General features: G+C 33.8%; 2 protein-coding genes across 3 annotated transcripts; one reads left to right on the top strand and one right to left on the bottom strand.

Annotated features, from left to right (window-relative positions):
• Positions 1 to 1,574: 1,574 nt before the first annotated feature.
• On the bottom strand, positions 1,575 to 5,262 carry LOC133705451 (glycosyltransferase BC10-like). The gene is made up of 2 exons (XM_062130661.1): positions 3,851 to 5,262; positions 1,575 to 2,021 (listed from the first exon to the last, which is right to left on the bottom strand). The coding sequence occupies exon 1, from the start codon at positions 4,903 to 4,905 to the stop codon at positions 3,868 to 3,870; it is 1,038 nt and encodes a 345-aa protein (XP_061986645.1). The 5' UTR covers positions 4,906 to 5,262; the 3' UTR covers positions 1,575 to 2,021; positions 3,851 to 3,867.
• Positions 5,263 to 7,985: 2,723 nt separating this feature from the next.
• On the top strand, positions 7,986 to 11,157 carry LOC133705337 (dnaJ protein homolog). 2 transcript variants are annotated; one of them, XM_062130473.1, is made up of 8 exons: positions 7,986 to 8,220; positions 8,317 to 8,438; positions 8,548 to 8,718; positions 9,179 to 9,350; positions 9,452 to 9,593; positions 9,713 to 9,989; positions 10,096 to 10,294; positions 10,611 to 11,157. In XM_062130473.1, the coding sequence occupies exons 3-8, from the start codon at positions 8,569 to 8,571 to the stop codon at positions 10,931 to 10,933; spliced, it is 1,263 nt and encodes a 420-aa protein (XP_061986457.1). In that variant the 5' UTR covers positions 7,986 to 8,220; positions 8,317 to 8,438; positions 8,548 to 8,568; the 3' UTR covers positions 10,934 to 11,157. The 2 variants fall into 2 exon arrangements, with proteins under 2 accessions (XP_061986457.1, XP_061986456.1); XM_062130472.1 differs by lacking the exon at positions 8,317 to 8,438 and having other exon boundaries at positions 7,987 to 8,220.
• Positions 11,158 to 16,286: the final 5,129 nt, after the last annotated feature.

Raw genomic sequence — 16,286 nt, 5'->3', positions numbered from 1 at the left:
CCCTATTACCTTTAGAAACAGGACCCATTGGGCCAAAATATAGAACAGGCTAGATGCTAGCCCATGTAAAATAAGAAAATAATAAAATGATTTTGTTTTAATGAAAATAGCTGAATATTTGATGATATAAACACCTTTTCATATCGGACATGACAGCTTCAATGATTAAAACAGTCTTTTGATCCCAAGAACATTGCATTGTTTTGACGAAATTCACATAAAAGCAACCAGTGTCAAAGACCATGCAGTTGAAGATCTCTATCACGAACACTGGACATCATGCCTAGTTCTTGCCTGAAAGACGAAGACCACTCCCTTCAAATTTCATCCCTGCTAGTCGATCAACACATTCACACGTTTCTGGGGCAAGGTAGTTCTTCCAATCACCAACATCACCAAGCCTGAAAAATGCACTATTTGGCACCTCCATTTCATACCCTCTCACCATCCTTGTTAACCTCCAGGTCCTTGTGCCTCTCCAAGCTACATCTCCATGTCACTTCATCAATCTCACCTTCATTTTTAAAAGACCATTCAAGAGAGGAAGCCAGCCTTTTCACCTGTACTATGGGATCCCTTTTGAGCTCTTCATATTGCAAGAACATATCTCACGAGGCATTTTTATTGCTCTCTTCCCAATACTGTAAAACAAGATGGTCCAAAACCATGAACTCCCTTGCAAAAGCTCACAACTGCTTTCTCCAATGAAAATGGAGGCTGATTAGGCCTCGGGATTTATTGAGAAATGCCACACTGATACCGACGTATCTTTCGGGTTTCGAGTAATGTAAACTATTTGGCACACAGAATTTTTGATCGAATCCGGCTGAAAAGTACTATAAGGAAAATGAGTGCGAAATGATCGAGTCCGACAGAAAACTATTAGGGTGATGAGAGTGAGATAATCTAGGAGACCTGACAGATCAGGCTGTCAATCATCACGGTACAACTTGCCTTCCAAATGTTGGACACAAGCACGAGGACTGGTTCTAACTAGGGATCCTCTGCCTCCTCGCCATCTCCTTAGGATGCTGTCTCATGATGCGATGACAAAGGGCTTCGACTCATGTAGTCCCAGTTTTTATGGAGGATGTCGAGATAACATCATCTCTGCGTGCTTCTAAGGGGGAATGAATGGCCATTATAGAATCAACAAGCTGATGACGGGACCAAAATCCATCAATTTGGTAAAGATCAAGAACTTCCCAGAACATTTATCTCGGAAGCCCATCAAGCATGGCCTTCGAGACAATTGAATCTGTAGTGACAATGACACAAAGTTGAGTCAAGATATAGTCCTCTGGGTAGCATGGGCTCAACTTGTCTTCTGTACCTTTTGATTGTTGTTTTCGTTTATCCTGCTCGTGTCTCTTTATACAAGATAAGGGAGAAAAACTCCAAAGCCATCCCTTACCACGTTGATTGTTTTCAAGCAGTATTATACTTCAATACGCTTCAATTTACAAGAAAACAAGAGGCTAATGACAATTTTTGTAATCATCAGGCTAACATGTAGGTTCTCAATGAGTTCTCCCACAGAGGTATAAATCGCAAAAAAATTTCCCAACAGAAGAGAACCTGAGAACCTGTGCTCTCCACATAAATCAGAAGCTAGTTACAATCACCATGGGCAAATCCTAAATGGCTAACACCATTTACTTTGAACAAGACAGAAAACACACAGCATAAGCAAGGGGGCTTCATTTCCCAAAGGAAGATCTCAACCTTTTACATTAGGAAAAAGAAAGGCATTGATCCTTTGCTTCCACTCCTTATGCTCTAAAAGTCCCACACTCCATTCACTTTTGTAAAAATAAACAAAAGCACAAGTGTTTTAGTATTATATACAATATACAACAAGACGTAAAACTCCATTCTCTGTACAAACAACTTTGAAAAACACTTCACCAGATTACATTGGGCTGGGTCTTTTTCCCTTCACGCCAACATAATTCTTCCTCATCCACTCCACTCCACTCACAAATGTCCAAACAAAGTTCAAAGGTTCCTTTAGCCAAAACCTGCAAAACAATATTTTCACAAACAAGATCACGTGAGCTAGCATGATACACTGAAGAATTTTACATTAATTCATTAGTCAAAAGGACCATGGTGCATAACGCACGTGAACTCTTGAGTCAAGGGTTTTGTCCTAACTCTAGTAATGTTTGTTTTTCGTTTGAAAAATGTTTTAAAAAAAATTTAAATTTTTATTTATTTTTTTCTTTATTTCAAATTATTTTTTATATATATTTTCAAATTATTTTGATGTGCTAATATCAAAAATATTTTTTTTAAAAAAAAAAAACACCACTGTGTAATCCTACACTGCAAATGACCATGCCGACACCACTTTTGTCATGGCTCAAAACACAACCTTCGGAATATGAACACATTGTTTTCCCGATGAAGCACGGGCCCAAAAGTCAAAAATCAAAACCCCTCAAAAGAAAAGGAGAAGAGTAGTTAGCAATTTCTAAATTATAACATTTGACATTTGTAAACTTTTAGAACAACTTCATTTACAACAACATTGTAAGAGAACAGGAGATTCAAGTTCCTTGGATTATTTGTTTTAAAAAAAAGAAGAAAAAACAAAAAATTTCTCACTGATTGAATTGAAACAGGTCATCTGTTTCCAAAATGATACAATATTTCCACCTAGATTCAAGAGTAAACTTTTAAACTTTCTATCTTCTTTGCAGTATAGGATATCAACTACAAGTTTTCCTTACAATTAACCAGGGGAGAAAACCAGCAAAGCACCTAAGCAAATGCCTAAACTGTTATTTCATTTATTAAACTTCCTTTGCCTCATTTTTAATTTTGCATTTCTTGATTTCTTCAGGTCTTAAATCTGCTTCAACCTTCTCTCTATTACACCAAAGTTTAGGCCTTGAATCTGCCAATTTTTTCTTGAGAATTTAAGCCTGCCTTGAATACTACAGGAAAGCAATATTAAAACTGACAAAAACCCATAATTACATCCTAGGTCCACAGAGAAAACGTGCCCTCTAAACTATCAAACTTAATGTGGAATCAATTCTTTTCTTGAAAAAGCACTCTTCTAGCATGATCCTTTGCCCTTTGCGTTAGCTATAATTTATAAGCATAATTGCACATAGGTCAGCTGTTACATCAAAATTGCTAACCGGTATCCCTCTTAGCTAGAATCAAAATCTCTCCGTCACTCTAAATATATAAAAATAAAAGACTACAAAGCTAGTAGAATAGTTAGCTGCATTACATAAGCTAATACTTGAAAACAATACATTATAACCAGCAAAGGTCATACTTTCTATAACCAACATGTCAAGAATCAATTGGTTACAAATAAAGAAACAAAACACATAGTTTCAAAATCTAATTGATTTCAAAGCAACACAAGTTATAATTGCCTTCTATTTTTTAATTGGTGGGAAAACTATGGTAGCAGAATCACCTTTTCTAGTATAATCAGAAACCAGACAAGAAAAATAAAAAATCCGACTACGGACCGACCTCAGCCTTTATTCGTGGTAGGGGTTGATTTTTAAATGATTTTGATTAGAAAATACATTTAAATAATATCTTTTTATTTTAGTACATTTGATTTTAAATAAAAAAAAAATAATTTAAAACAAAAACTAAAAAAATTTCATTTTTTTTTCAAAAATACTATTAAAAATCAAACAGGCTCTAAACCCATTTGGGACTGAGATTGGAAATGTGAAATGCATCAAGAGGATGCTTTTTCAATCAACATCGATTTCAATTGTAATGTCAAACACGCACACATGGACTGCTGGCCAAAGTCTAAAAAGCAAAAAAGAAGGCAATACTATAATTCTGTACTGCTTACTTTACTTACCTTTGCTCACTCTTTTTTCAATCCTTGAAAATCACATCATCTGCAATTTCCATCAATGGCTTCAAGCAATCAGGAGCAAATTTTCTTGCAAAAAAATAAGAGTAACTTGAATTGGACAGTCTCAATCTATGCACCAAATTTGGTGAAACCTCTTCTGCTTGATACAGATGAGGGTGCGCATCAAAGCAATCAGTCCAATTAACATTTGTTAATGTGTACTGGCTGCATCCTCTAGGATCCTTCATTGATAAAAGTGTTGGAAAGTAGTGTTCTTCAGGGTAACAGGACTCAATATTCAAGCAAGGCAGCTTGAACTTTCTCCACAACTTTCTATCCTTGAGTACAAGAAAAGCATGCCTTTTTGCAAGCACAAAAAACTGAGACCCAACCCTAAATTTCTCAAATGGGATTTCTGGTAGCATAATGTCTTCCCCTCTAGCATTGTATCTATCAGGTAAGTTTGGATCCTGGGAGAGAATTTCAATGAAACTTTGATGATGAGATTGAGCTGTGAAAGCTTCCAAAATGCTGTGGCCAAAAAGGGTATTGTACATGTATTGAAATGAATGGAGAGGGACACAGTGTTGAGAAACAAGAGCAAAGTAAAGATTAAAAGGGTCATCGAGAACGGCTCTAGCTAGAAGTCTTTTTTCTGCAGAGATTAAAGAAGGAGAGCCCCTTTCTGTTTTCTTGCCGGGAATGAACTGATCCTTGAAAATCCCATCTGGGTTGGAGACCTTACTAAATGGATCTGCATGCACATAGATGTTGTAAAGATTGCTGTAGCCCCGGAAAAAACGCTCCCACAGAGGAGCAAAAGAGAGATCAGAGTTTGTAAGGAAAAGAAAGGCTATTTTAGGAGTGGGGTTCTTAGTGGATAAGTGGGAGGTCGCTGTGCAAGGCTTAAGGGCTTTCTTGAAAAGAGTAAGATCATCAAGTTCATCTAAAGGGAGGTTTTGAGGGTTTTGGAGAGGAAGGATTTGAGGGGAGAAGAGGTAGATGAGGGAAAAGGAAAGCAAGAGGGAAAAGGAGTAGATAATTGGAGAGGACAACATGGTATGTGTTTTTGTGTGTGGTTTAGTTTCCAAACAGGTCACTAAGGATTCTGTCTGTGTGGATGCTATCTTTGAGTTTTGCTTGAAGACATCGGAGCAGGAAGATGGGGTTGAAGCTCTTGAAGGGAAGAAGATAAAGCTAAAATATGTTAAAGTGAAAAAAAATAAAAATAAAAAAGATAATGGGAAGGGATTAGAGTTTGCGGCTTTAGTGGATTGCTGCTGATAAAGATGCGGATATCAAACGATTCATGAAGTGTACCAAAAGACAAAGAAGGGAAAGAGATAAGTCTCTACTTGGACAGTAAGAGAAGGGTGGTGATGTTAGAAATTTGATGATGATGATGATGATAGTACTGTTTAGTAATGTGATTCACTCACACTTTGTAAATATTTTATTTTAAAAACAAAATATCTTTTTTACTTTCTATTAAAAATAAAATTTCAAAAATTATTATTTTAATATATCTCATATAAAAAAACAATATTCAGAGATTTGCAAGATGTCTATGGCTATTTTTCTTTAGGGAGGGACGGGCTGGGAAGGGAACAGTGAGATGGGAAGGCCATTTATGGCAGGGACTGTTTCTGTCTTTTCAGATGTGAAGACAGCAAGGGGTGGGACAGGGGATTATTGTGTAGTCATTCACAGGGAACTTTTTCTCTTGGGCAAACCTGAATAATACCCCCAGACTACACATAATCAGTTTTATTTTTTTCACAGGATCTTTTTTGTATTGATTTTATTCTAAAATTAAATTTGTGGAATTTATCAATAATTTTTTTTTATCTATTCATCATGCAATTGTTTTTTGGTTTCCAGTGGACACGCATAGCGGTTTTTCGCACACGGTCTGGATAGAGTTGCCAGAAAATAAAGAAAAAGAAAAGAGATGGGCCCCAATACATGGGCCTCTTGTGTTATGGGCCCCAAGACAATGCCCAATTTCAAACTCCCCGAGGATACAGGATCCTTGGCATTGAGCCTGGAAGCCTTGGAGTATAATTATTCCATTTTTTTTTCACTTCATTTCTCTTTCGGATCTTGCGGTTCAATCACTGTTTTGTTTTTTTTGCTTTACATTATTTTTTTAATTTTTAAATTGTTTTGATATGAAAAAACTTATAGAAAATAGAAAAAACTTATAAAAAATAGAAAATTAGTATAAGGACAAGAAAAGGGTAACGAAGACCTTAACTGAAAGCTCATGAATTTGCTGGTGTGAATTATAGTTTCCCTGCGCGCAGATGCTGTGAAACATCGTGTAACCAAGGACAGAATACTTGACTGGCAAGATCCCTCCTGTTTTTTCTATATATTGAATGAGAGCAAGAAATATCCTTGATGATATTCTATCCCTGGATAGGTTTCTTGCACAGAAACTTCAATTTCTTTCTGAAGCTTCCGGGACATTTGTGTGGATGCTAGTGATGTTGACATCAACATGAATGGTCTCTTCGAAGGACAGCACTTATGCAGGATCATATGCCGTTTGACGAGAAGCAGACCCAGATGGATAAGAATCAAGATCCACGTCCTGAACCTGGATCTGTGGGAAGTTGGGCGTTGTTCAGCCATTTTGTTTGTTCATCATCGCAGAGCTAGGGTTAATGGTGCCACGATACCCCAAACTTTAAGAAAGTTTACATTTTAGCCCTGAATTCTTGAAAAATCTTAATTATACGGTCAAAATCAAGACTTGTTTCTTAAGAAACATGTATTTTGCATCCTAAAAATTTCATTTCATATTGGTACGCCCACATTAAAAGTTCTAATTCTACCCCTAACAAGATTATTTTCTAGTTTCTAGCCTTCCGATGCACGCCTATGGCATCTCAATTTCAAAAGCTTAGACAGTATGGTCCTTTTGTTTTTATGTTTTTGAAAATAAATAATTTTTTATTCTTTTATTTTAAATTAATATCTTTTTATATTATCAAATTATTTTAATATGTTAATATCAATAAAACATAAATTTTTTTAAATAAAAAATATTTATTTTGATATATTAAAAAAATACTTTGAAAATCTGAAATCCATATTTATGATTGCACGAGGATTTGATTTTAGATTCTTCTACAAGATTTAGCAAACTACTAGTATATTGGTCTGTGTTGTACAACAGGTTAATATAATTTTTTTAAAAAAATATTTGATATATAAAAAATATTTTAAGCATCTCGGGTTAAGCATGGTAGGCCCAAATGCCTTGGATATAACAAACATGTCAAGTCCAACTTATTTGGGTCTAGCATCCAAGTAATTTGGATATTGCTTGTTTGTGAGATCCAAGTAAACGTGAGTCCAGCGTAATTTTATGAATTTAAAAATAATAAAAAAATACTAAAATACCCAAATGTCCCTAATAATTATAGAAATTACATAAAAAACAATGCGAAACAAAAAAAAAATCCTTGTGCACAAAACTTATGTTTTGTCTTTTTCAAACTAAAGGTGTATTTTTAAGTTAACAATATGTGAAATGTTGGGCAAAATATTTTAATTTTGTCAACTTTGAAGATAAAATAGAATTTTATCATGCAAATAGTCATCAAAAGACTATCATACCTCCAATGAAATGTTTAATACCCATGAACATATGAAAAATAGTGAAATACTCCAACAACCAGAACTTCAATTTTTTTCAATTAAAATGCAAAAAAATAATTTAATTTTATGTAAAAAGGATAACATGTGCCTCATTTCGTGCCTTCTAAGCTTAAAAGATTATATCATGTCACGGTTCATAATAAACTTGAACAAAGTTTAGGTCTAATAACCATGTTAGATCTATATATGATATGATATTAAGGTGCTTAAGTCTAATAATTCATGTTTTACATAAACAAATAATACACAATTTAAAAATCTTTAATAACAACAATAATAATATATTTTTTTATGAAAATTAAAAATCGACCCATCGTGTAACACGGCCATGCAACTAGTACTAACTAAACAAACACGCTTTCAGCCAATTTTAGGTGAACAATCAAAACAAGGTGTGGACCAGATCATTGACCCCAATTCACCATATACCCGAGAAAACCTTCAAGAGAATTCTAGATCCTTCCATGTCCACCTCCTCTCAGTCCCTTTTAAATCCCCAAAACCAAAAATTCAGAAACAATATTATAGGAATCCTCAATAACAACAATAATAATATATATCTACTATCTACCACTCCCACCAATCAAATCTCCACCGTCCATTCTTTCTTTCCCTTAAATACACAGATCTGACATACTCTCAACCCCTCTCTCTGTCTCGCCGTCTCTCTTGTTGCTCTCCGTGATAAAATAATCTAACCATCTGTACGTTATTTTTTCTTCCAAAAGTTTCAATCTTTATAGTATTTCTAGTTTCTCGATCTTAACTTTGCATCTGGGTTGTTTTTATTTCTCGCATAGATTCGATCTTTACAGTGTCTTAGCTTCTCGGCCTTGATTCTGCATCTGGGCACTTTTTATTATTTTAGAAAGATTCAATCGTTATAGTATTACTGGATTCTCGATCTTGATTTTGATTCTGGGTACTTGTTATTTTTTCAAAAAAGTTTCCTTTCTTGCTATTTTGTCCAGATTCTTGATTTTTATGTGTGTTTATCACATTGATCTTGACGGGTTTTGTTGTTCATGCAGGATTTTAATTGATATAAAAAAATGTTTGGGAGAGCACCAAAGAAAAGCGACAACACCAAGTACTATGAGGTTCTTGGAGTCTCAAAGAGTGCTTCACAGGATGATCTAAAGAAGGCTTACAGGAAAGCAGCTATCAAGAACCATCCTGACAAGGGCGGTGATCCTGAAAAGGTATATCTTTTCTATTAAATTGACTTGGAAGGGTTGCTTGTGGTTGTATTCGAGTGGTTTTGGTTCCTGTTGACTGTGAGTTTTAATTTGGCCAGATTGACAGCAGATCAAGCGTCTTAGTGGGTCATTATGGTTGTAGACAATGCTTATATGAAATTGGGTTGTGGTTTGCTTTATAATCTATTGTTCTTAGGCTTATAAAGCACGTGATCTTTGGACAGTTTGATATCAGCCAATAGCTTACATTATGTGGTTTCTAATGGAATTTGTGTCAAGCATTAACAAATCATTTATAACGTTGAAGTATAACTTGGAGAGTACTGTTATTTGATTTTTTGTTTTCAAGTCATTGTAATTGTACTTGTGCCCTGTAGTTTTATAACGTTGAAGTATAACTTGGAGAGTACTGTTATTTGATTTTTTGTTTTCGAGTCATTGTAATTGTACTTGTGCCTTGTAGTTCAAGGAGTTGGCACAAGCATACGAGGTTCTGAGTGACCCTGAGAAACGTGAGATATATGATCAGTATGGAGAGGATGCCCTCAAGGAAGGAATGGGCGGCGGCGGCAGCGGCGCCCACGATCCATTTGATATCTTCCAGTCCTTCTTTGGTGGTGGCAATCCGTTCGGTGGTTAAGTTTTCTGACTAATATTTTGGTTTGAATCACAAGAGCATGCTAAAGTTGGAAAAACTTTTTGATCACATTGGACCTAAACAAATTCTTTTGTCTAGGTGGTGGTAGCAGCAGAGGCCGAAGGCAAAGGAGGGGCGAGGATGTGATCCATCCCCTTAAAGTTTCTTTTGAAGACATTTATAATGGCACATCCAAGAAGCTTTCTCTTTCACGCAATGTAATCTGCTCCAAGTGCAAGGGGTTAGTGTGTGCATAGACTGCGCTGCATGTTGTGGCATGCTGAGCATTTCTCTCTCTTTTTCTATTTTTTTTTGTGCGTTTTGCAGCTGACATTGGTTGTTTCATGTGAAATTTTGCAGTAAAGGTTCCAAGTCCGGAGCATCATCAAAATGTGCTGGTTGCCAAGGTTCTGGAATGAAGGTCTCCATAAGACACCTTGGTCCTTCTATGATCCAGCAAATGCAGCATCCCTGCAATGAATGCAAGGGTACGGGCGAGACAATTAATGATAAGGACCGTTGCCCTCAATGCAAGGGTGAAAAGGTTGCCCAGGAGAAAAAAGTTTTGGAAGTAGTTGTTGAGAAGGGCATGCAAAATGGGCAGAGGATAACGTTCCCTGGAGAAGCTGACGAGGCAGTAAGTCGCACCACTCTTGAGTGGATGCTTTTGTTGTTTTTGATTAATATCCTTTACTACCTCGCCCGAGTGCGTGCATTTTCATTGTTCTGTGTTTTATGTGCAGCCTGACACTGTTACAGGGGACATCGTCTTCGTCCTACAGCAAAAGGATCACCCTAAGTTTAAGAGAAAGGGTGATGACCTATTTGTTGAGCACACCCTATCTCTTACTGAGGCACTCTGTGGCTTCCATTTCGTCTTGACCCATTTGGATGGAAGGCAGCTCCTGATAAAATCTCAACCTGGGGAAGTAGTCAAGCCTGGTAAGTGCCATAACACTTTCATGTTTTCTTTGTTGATAGTACTAGATTTTTTTTTTTAAAATGGGAAACATCTTTTTGCTCGATCTGCATCGAACTCACTAACTAAATTTCTGGATTTTCTGTCTCACCAATTCCTGGATTTTTTGGGTGAATTTATTTGTAGTATTGGCTAAAGAGTGTTGCACGCTAGTCCTATTTTTATTGATCATCTGAACATTTCAAGATTTGAGCTGTTATGTGATTTTGTTCCTCAAAGTTGGGATTCTAATTGTTAATAGCTGGTAATTTATGGTTCTCCTATTTGGTTTTGTCCCAGATCAATTCAAGGCTATAAATGATGAAGGAATGCCAATGTACCAAAGGCCATTTATGAGAGGGAAACTCTACATTCATTTCAGTGTTGATTTCCCAGATTCCCTGTCCACTGATCAGTGCAAGGCCTTGGAGGCTGTGCTTCCTCCACGAGCCTCTGTTCAGCTGACTGACATGGAGCTTGATGAATGCGAGGAAACTACTTTACATGATGTGAACATCGAGGAGGAGATGAGGAGGAAACAGCAGCAACAGGCCCAAGAAGCGTATGATGAAGATGATGATATGCATGGTGGTGCCCAGAGGGTGCAATGTGCTCAGCAATAATCACTGAAATAGGGATGCCAGTGATTGAAGAGAACTGAATGTGATTTGACAACAAATTATTTAGACAATTATTTAGACTACCTAGTTTCTTGTATGAATATTTATATTCGCAGAGACTGATAATTGCTTAGTGTTTGAACCTTTGAAAGATCTCCAAGAACAGGTACTTCAATTTCATTTAGGTGTAATTTTACTTGAATTTCGAATATATAGTTTGCCATGTATCTTGTTTTTGGATCGGCCATAGATAACTTCGAAGGCAACTATTGGAACGTTGATATGTAGTTATGGTTAGATCTAATCATCACTTTACTTTTGTCTTTGAGGGGGTGTTCGTTTGTTTATTTTTATATATTTTTTTATTGTTTTGATATGTAAATATTAAAAATAAATTTTAAAAAATAAAAGAATTATTTTATTATATTTCTGAATGAAAAAATACATTGATAAATTTCGGTTTTTTATTTTTTGTTTCTAAAGAATTTTTTGAAAATTTTTTGTTTTTTTAATTATTTTTTTATTTTTTAAAATTATTTAGATGAGTTAAAAAAATTTTAAAAAATTATATTTCAATGTATTTTTAAATAAAATAAATATTTTAAAAAATAACATATTATTAGCTACATGACAATGGTTGGTTAAATGTTTTTATTTTTTTTAAAAAATTATATATTATTTTAAAATATTTCTATAATTTAAAAAATATAATAAATTAAAATAATTTATCTATGAATCAAATAAACTAAGAATTATAAAAGATAATAAATATAAAGAAATAAAAAATTATTAATAATATCTAAAAAAACTGAAAAATGAAGATATATTTAATAATTAAAAATAAAATATTAAATTAATTTTATAAAATAAAATATAAGGCTATATATATTAAAAATATCATCTGAAAATAATTATTTTTTTATTTTTAAAACATAATTCATCTATAAAAGATAAAAATAGAACTATAAATGAATCAATTTTTTTTTTGAAAATTAGATTTTGTTTATTTTTTTAGTTTTTAATTTTTTAATCGGAAATATCATTTTATTTTTTTAATTGTATTTTTTCAAGTTATATTTTTATGGTAATTATAACAGATCCAAACGCCTTCCAAACGCTTTAGGTTTGATAACTATGCTAGCAACAAATGACATGTCGTCTATTGAGGTAGATGATATATTGCCTTAGATGATATATTGCCTATTTTGCTTATATTATGATCACTGTGGTTACTAGAAAATCAAAGTCTATACTGTTTTGATCCTGTTTTGAAACTTATTTTTGATAAAAAATATCTATAAAACACCATAAAAACCTAGCCATGGCCCCCAAAACCCTCAAAAACACCCTAAAAACCGAACTTTACCCGAAATAATAAATTTAACCTGAGTTCAGATCTGTTTTTTTCATGAACTTTTAAGGTACAAAAACATCTAATATGAATTTCCCGTATCAAATAGAATAATTTGACAAAAAAATCTTTTATTTTGGTGGCCTAAATCGGTGTCAATGACAAGTTTTTTTCTCTATCATCAGAATTCGGCAAACCCTCTCTCTCCTATTTCAACCAGGGACAAAAAAATAACAAAAATAAATCTCTGTACCAAAATGAAATTAAAACAATTTTGAAGGACCATAATTGTATATTTTACGTTATTGTTTAAATTGGAGGACTAAAATAAATGTTTCAAAACTTATGGTATGTCATTTATATTTGCTGTATTTTTCATTTCAGTCCTTTCTTTTCCAATCCTAATCTTTCATAAGCATTTAAAATTAATTGCTCTTTGAATAGGACTTAATAGCTTAAAATCAAAGTTTGAAAACTAAACTAAAAAAATAAAATTTTACATGTAACAAATACACAGTAAAAAAATAAAATATACAAGTAATAAACAGGTAAATCCCTTGACGGGTCACCTCACGCCCCCACTGTATTCTTCACTTGCGGGTCTCCTTTGTTGGCGCCGCTTTCCTTGACGTATTCGTTTAGGATCCTCACTAGCCTTCATCCTTGGTGATTTGCAATAGCCGCCGTGGCTAGGCCTGTTGTTTCAGTTGGTTGTTAGCATTGTGGCGCTGCTGTATGCTTATGGAAAAATAATCCACATTGAAAAAAAACCGGACATTGAAATTTGTCTGTGAAAGGATAATGATCGCTAAGAATGCCATGAGAGTGACAGAAACGTTAACAACTAAAACTCCACAACTTGAATACTATCAAACAATCTGCAGGTTGTTCCTAAAGGTTGTCCGACCATAACTTGTCCTATCTCTTTGTTTTTTCCCCTCTTAAACTCTTTAACCCCTCCCTCTCATCTGTGTGTGTGTATATATATATATTCATAATTGATCAAATCAAACACGGTTGAATAGTTCAGGAAACATGAACAGCTCTACCGACTACAACCACACAATTCATGCCCCTAGTGGATATGCTATGGGAATGGCTTTAGGTGTCCTAATTTTGATCATGACAATACTTATTGTAGCATATTTCTGCTCCAGAGGTGTCCAAGAACCAGCTCCATCTTACCCAATTACCAACCAAAGCAGCTCCATCGCCAGCCAAGGCTCCGTTGTAATAGATATTGGGCTCAACGAAGCCACTCTTGCAAGCTACTACAAGTTGCTTTATTCACAAGCAAAGTTACAACACAAGGGTAATGATTCACAACCCTTTTGTTGCTCTATATGCTTGGGGGACTATAAGGATAATGACATGCTAAGGTTGTTGCCTGACTGTGGTCATGTTTTTCATCTCAAATGTGTGGACTGTTGGTTAAGGCAGCATTCTACATGTCCGCTGTGCCGGAAATCGCTGGCGCCCACTCCTCTCCCTGAATCCTCCCGCTGAAGTAGCATCACTGGCTGTGAGTAGACTGTACGTAGCATCCTACATGTCCGCTGTATATGCCGGAAGAGAGCCTCTTGCTGAACTAGCATCATTGGCTGTGTGCGCGAGGGTTCTTAAGCAAGTACGGTACTTTATCAAACAAGAAGAATATTGGATACAAGTGGAGAGAGGTGCGTGAGGAAGAATAAGCAATGCTAGCAAGATGCAAGTATAAGTGTCAAACATGTGATCAGTGATAAGCAGATAGATTTAGTTTTATTGGATGAACAGTGTTAAAAAAATTGGGAGTTTCCACGAGTCAAGAAGTCCCTCTGTAAATATATAATATGATGTTGATTTTTATAAGAGTAACAAGATCTCATTAATTCTTAGAATCATGTAATAAATATATTATTATTAGTTGTGTGGTTATTTTCGAATTAAAATAAATTTATTTTTTTAAAGCTAAACTGTTTCGATTTATTATTAATTTGTAGGTTGAATCCATGTCAATAATATGAATCAATACATGAGATTAATTTTAGATACAAATGGAGTATCTACAGGCAGCAATGAGAGATTGACATTGTTTCTTTTTCTATTTTCCAGTAAGGTCAACCAGAGATTTCCTAGCGTTTGTAGACATTCTTACATGGAAGAAAAGTGGTGTAGAATTTCCAGAAAGTTCCTCTCAGGAATCTCTACAATGCAGTAGAGATTCTAACATGAATCTTTTAGCAACCGTGTAGGAATCTCATGCAGTCGAATGAAATGAAACACAATCCACAATCATGTCTAGCTAGCTTGCTTGTCCAAGTGCAAACTCGAGGAAATGCCGGGCTAGCTAGCTAGTAATCAAGAACCTAGACGGCCGAAAACAAAGTCAATAGCATTTTTTTCTCAAAGTCAACCCGGTGAAGCCAGTAAATACATGTTAAGAGATATTTTTGGATTAATTTGTGTTAGTATTTCTAATTCCTTTTTCTAATAATTTAAGGACATCTCTTTCATCGAACCAGTATATATATATTTTAAAAAAATAATATTTTTTTTTTATATAATTTGAACTCTAAAAGTCAAGGAAGGGAATATATTTCCTTAATAATGAAGCTAATTTATTTAGATTCGAAAAATAAAAAACTAACAAATTAAGGATGCGATGGATCACTCTTTAATACCAAAGGCAAATCCAGACGAGGGTTATATACACAATAAATGTGCGTGTTCACGAGGATAAGGTCGAAATTAAGTACTTTATCTACACCAAATCTCATTCTAGTTAAGTTAATTACATTAATTTCATAGTTTTAAATTTCTTTTATTGTTTAAAAAACCAACTAACTAGTTAATTACATTAAATTTCTTTTTCATCACAAGTTGAGTGTTATAGACACAAAGGCAAATATTTCCACGGAGGACACTTACCATTGATTGCGTCAGATGGCAAGCGAGAAAAAAACATTACACATATAATAAATACGTGCCCGTGCGCTGCTATAAATTTATAAAATAAATATATTTAATAGTATTATAATTATGTATTAGTGCTAGATAAATAATAAAAATTAAATGAGTAAATGTATGATGAAGTCAGTATTTCATGATTGAAAAAAAAGTTGTGTTGGTGATCAAAACTTAGAGATTTAACAAAATGATTTATAGTAATCCACAGTGTTTTGGAAGGAAAGATACAATACTTTCGCCACATGATTTAGCTTTTCTGTTAATAAAAAGCAAAAAAAATTACAAAGTTAAATTCTCTACCAACTTAATATTAAAAAAAAATCAACAAAGATAATTTTGGAAGGAAAAAAACCCATGAGAAAAAACGTTGTAGCAATTAACAATGTTTTGTGAGGAAAACTATAGTGCTTTCCCCAATAAAATAAAACCAATTAAAAAACTATTTAGAAAAATAATGTAGCAATTCATAGTGTTTTGTGAGAAAAATTACATTACTTTCCTTATATGATTTAGCTTTACTGTGATTATAATTTTTAACCAACTTAATATTAAACAAAAATGGACAAAGATAATTTTAGAAAAAACAATAAAAAAATCATATGGAAAAACACTGCAATAATTCACAGTGTTTTAAAGAAAAATATTATAAAGCTAAATTCTTAATCAGTTCAATATTAAAAAAATCAAATAAACAAAGACAATTTTAAGAAAAAATATAAAACACAAAAAAGAGAAAAAATCATGTTGGAAACACTGTAGCAATCAACAATGTTTTTTTAAAAAAATTACGAAACTAAATTTTCAATCAACCCAATATAAAAAAATTGACAAATATAATTTTAAAAAAATAAAAAAATAAAATAGAAAAACTATGTGAAAAAACACCAAAGCAATCCATAGTATTTTAAAGGAAAAAAAATACAAAGCGAAATTTTTAATCAGCTCAATATTTAAAAAGTAAAATCAACAAAGATAATTAAAAAATTAAATGGAAAAAAAAATAAAAGTTGGAAAAAAAAGGAAAGTAATTTTGGAAAAAAAAAATAAAAAAAAGGA

The sequence above is a fragment of the Populus nigra genome, chromosome 10, assembly GCF_951802175.1.
Source record: "Populus nigra chromosome 10, ddPopNigr1.1, whole genome shotgun sequence".
In the NCBI taxonomy this organism is placed as follows: Eukaryota; Viridiplantae; Streptophyta; class Magnoliopsida; order Malpighiales; family Salicaceae; genus Populus; species Populus nigra.
Note: the sequence above shows the minus strand (reverse complement) of the source record. Positions and strands in the feature narration are given on the sequence as shown.

Bases quoted from the DNA above. Each gene is read 5' to 3' on its own strand.
- LOC133705451 (XM_062130661.1), bottom strand. From the start codon at position 4,905: ATGTTGTCCTCTCCAATTATCTACTCCTTTTCCCTCTTGCTTTCCTTT.
- LOC133705337 (XM_062130473.1), top strand. From the start codon at position 8,569: ATGTTTGGGAGAGCACCAAAGAAAAGCGACAACACCAAGTACTATGAG. The intron at 9,594-9,712 runs GTTAGTGTGTGC...GAAATTTTGCAG, and splicing joins ATCTGCTCCAAGTGCAAGGG to TAAAGGTTCCAAGTCCGGAG. The intron at 9,990-10,095 runs GTAAGTCGCACC...TTTTATGTGCAG, and splicing joins CTGGAGAAGCTGACGAGGCA to CCTGACACTGTTACAGGGGA.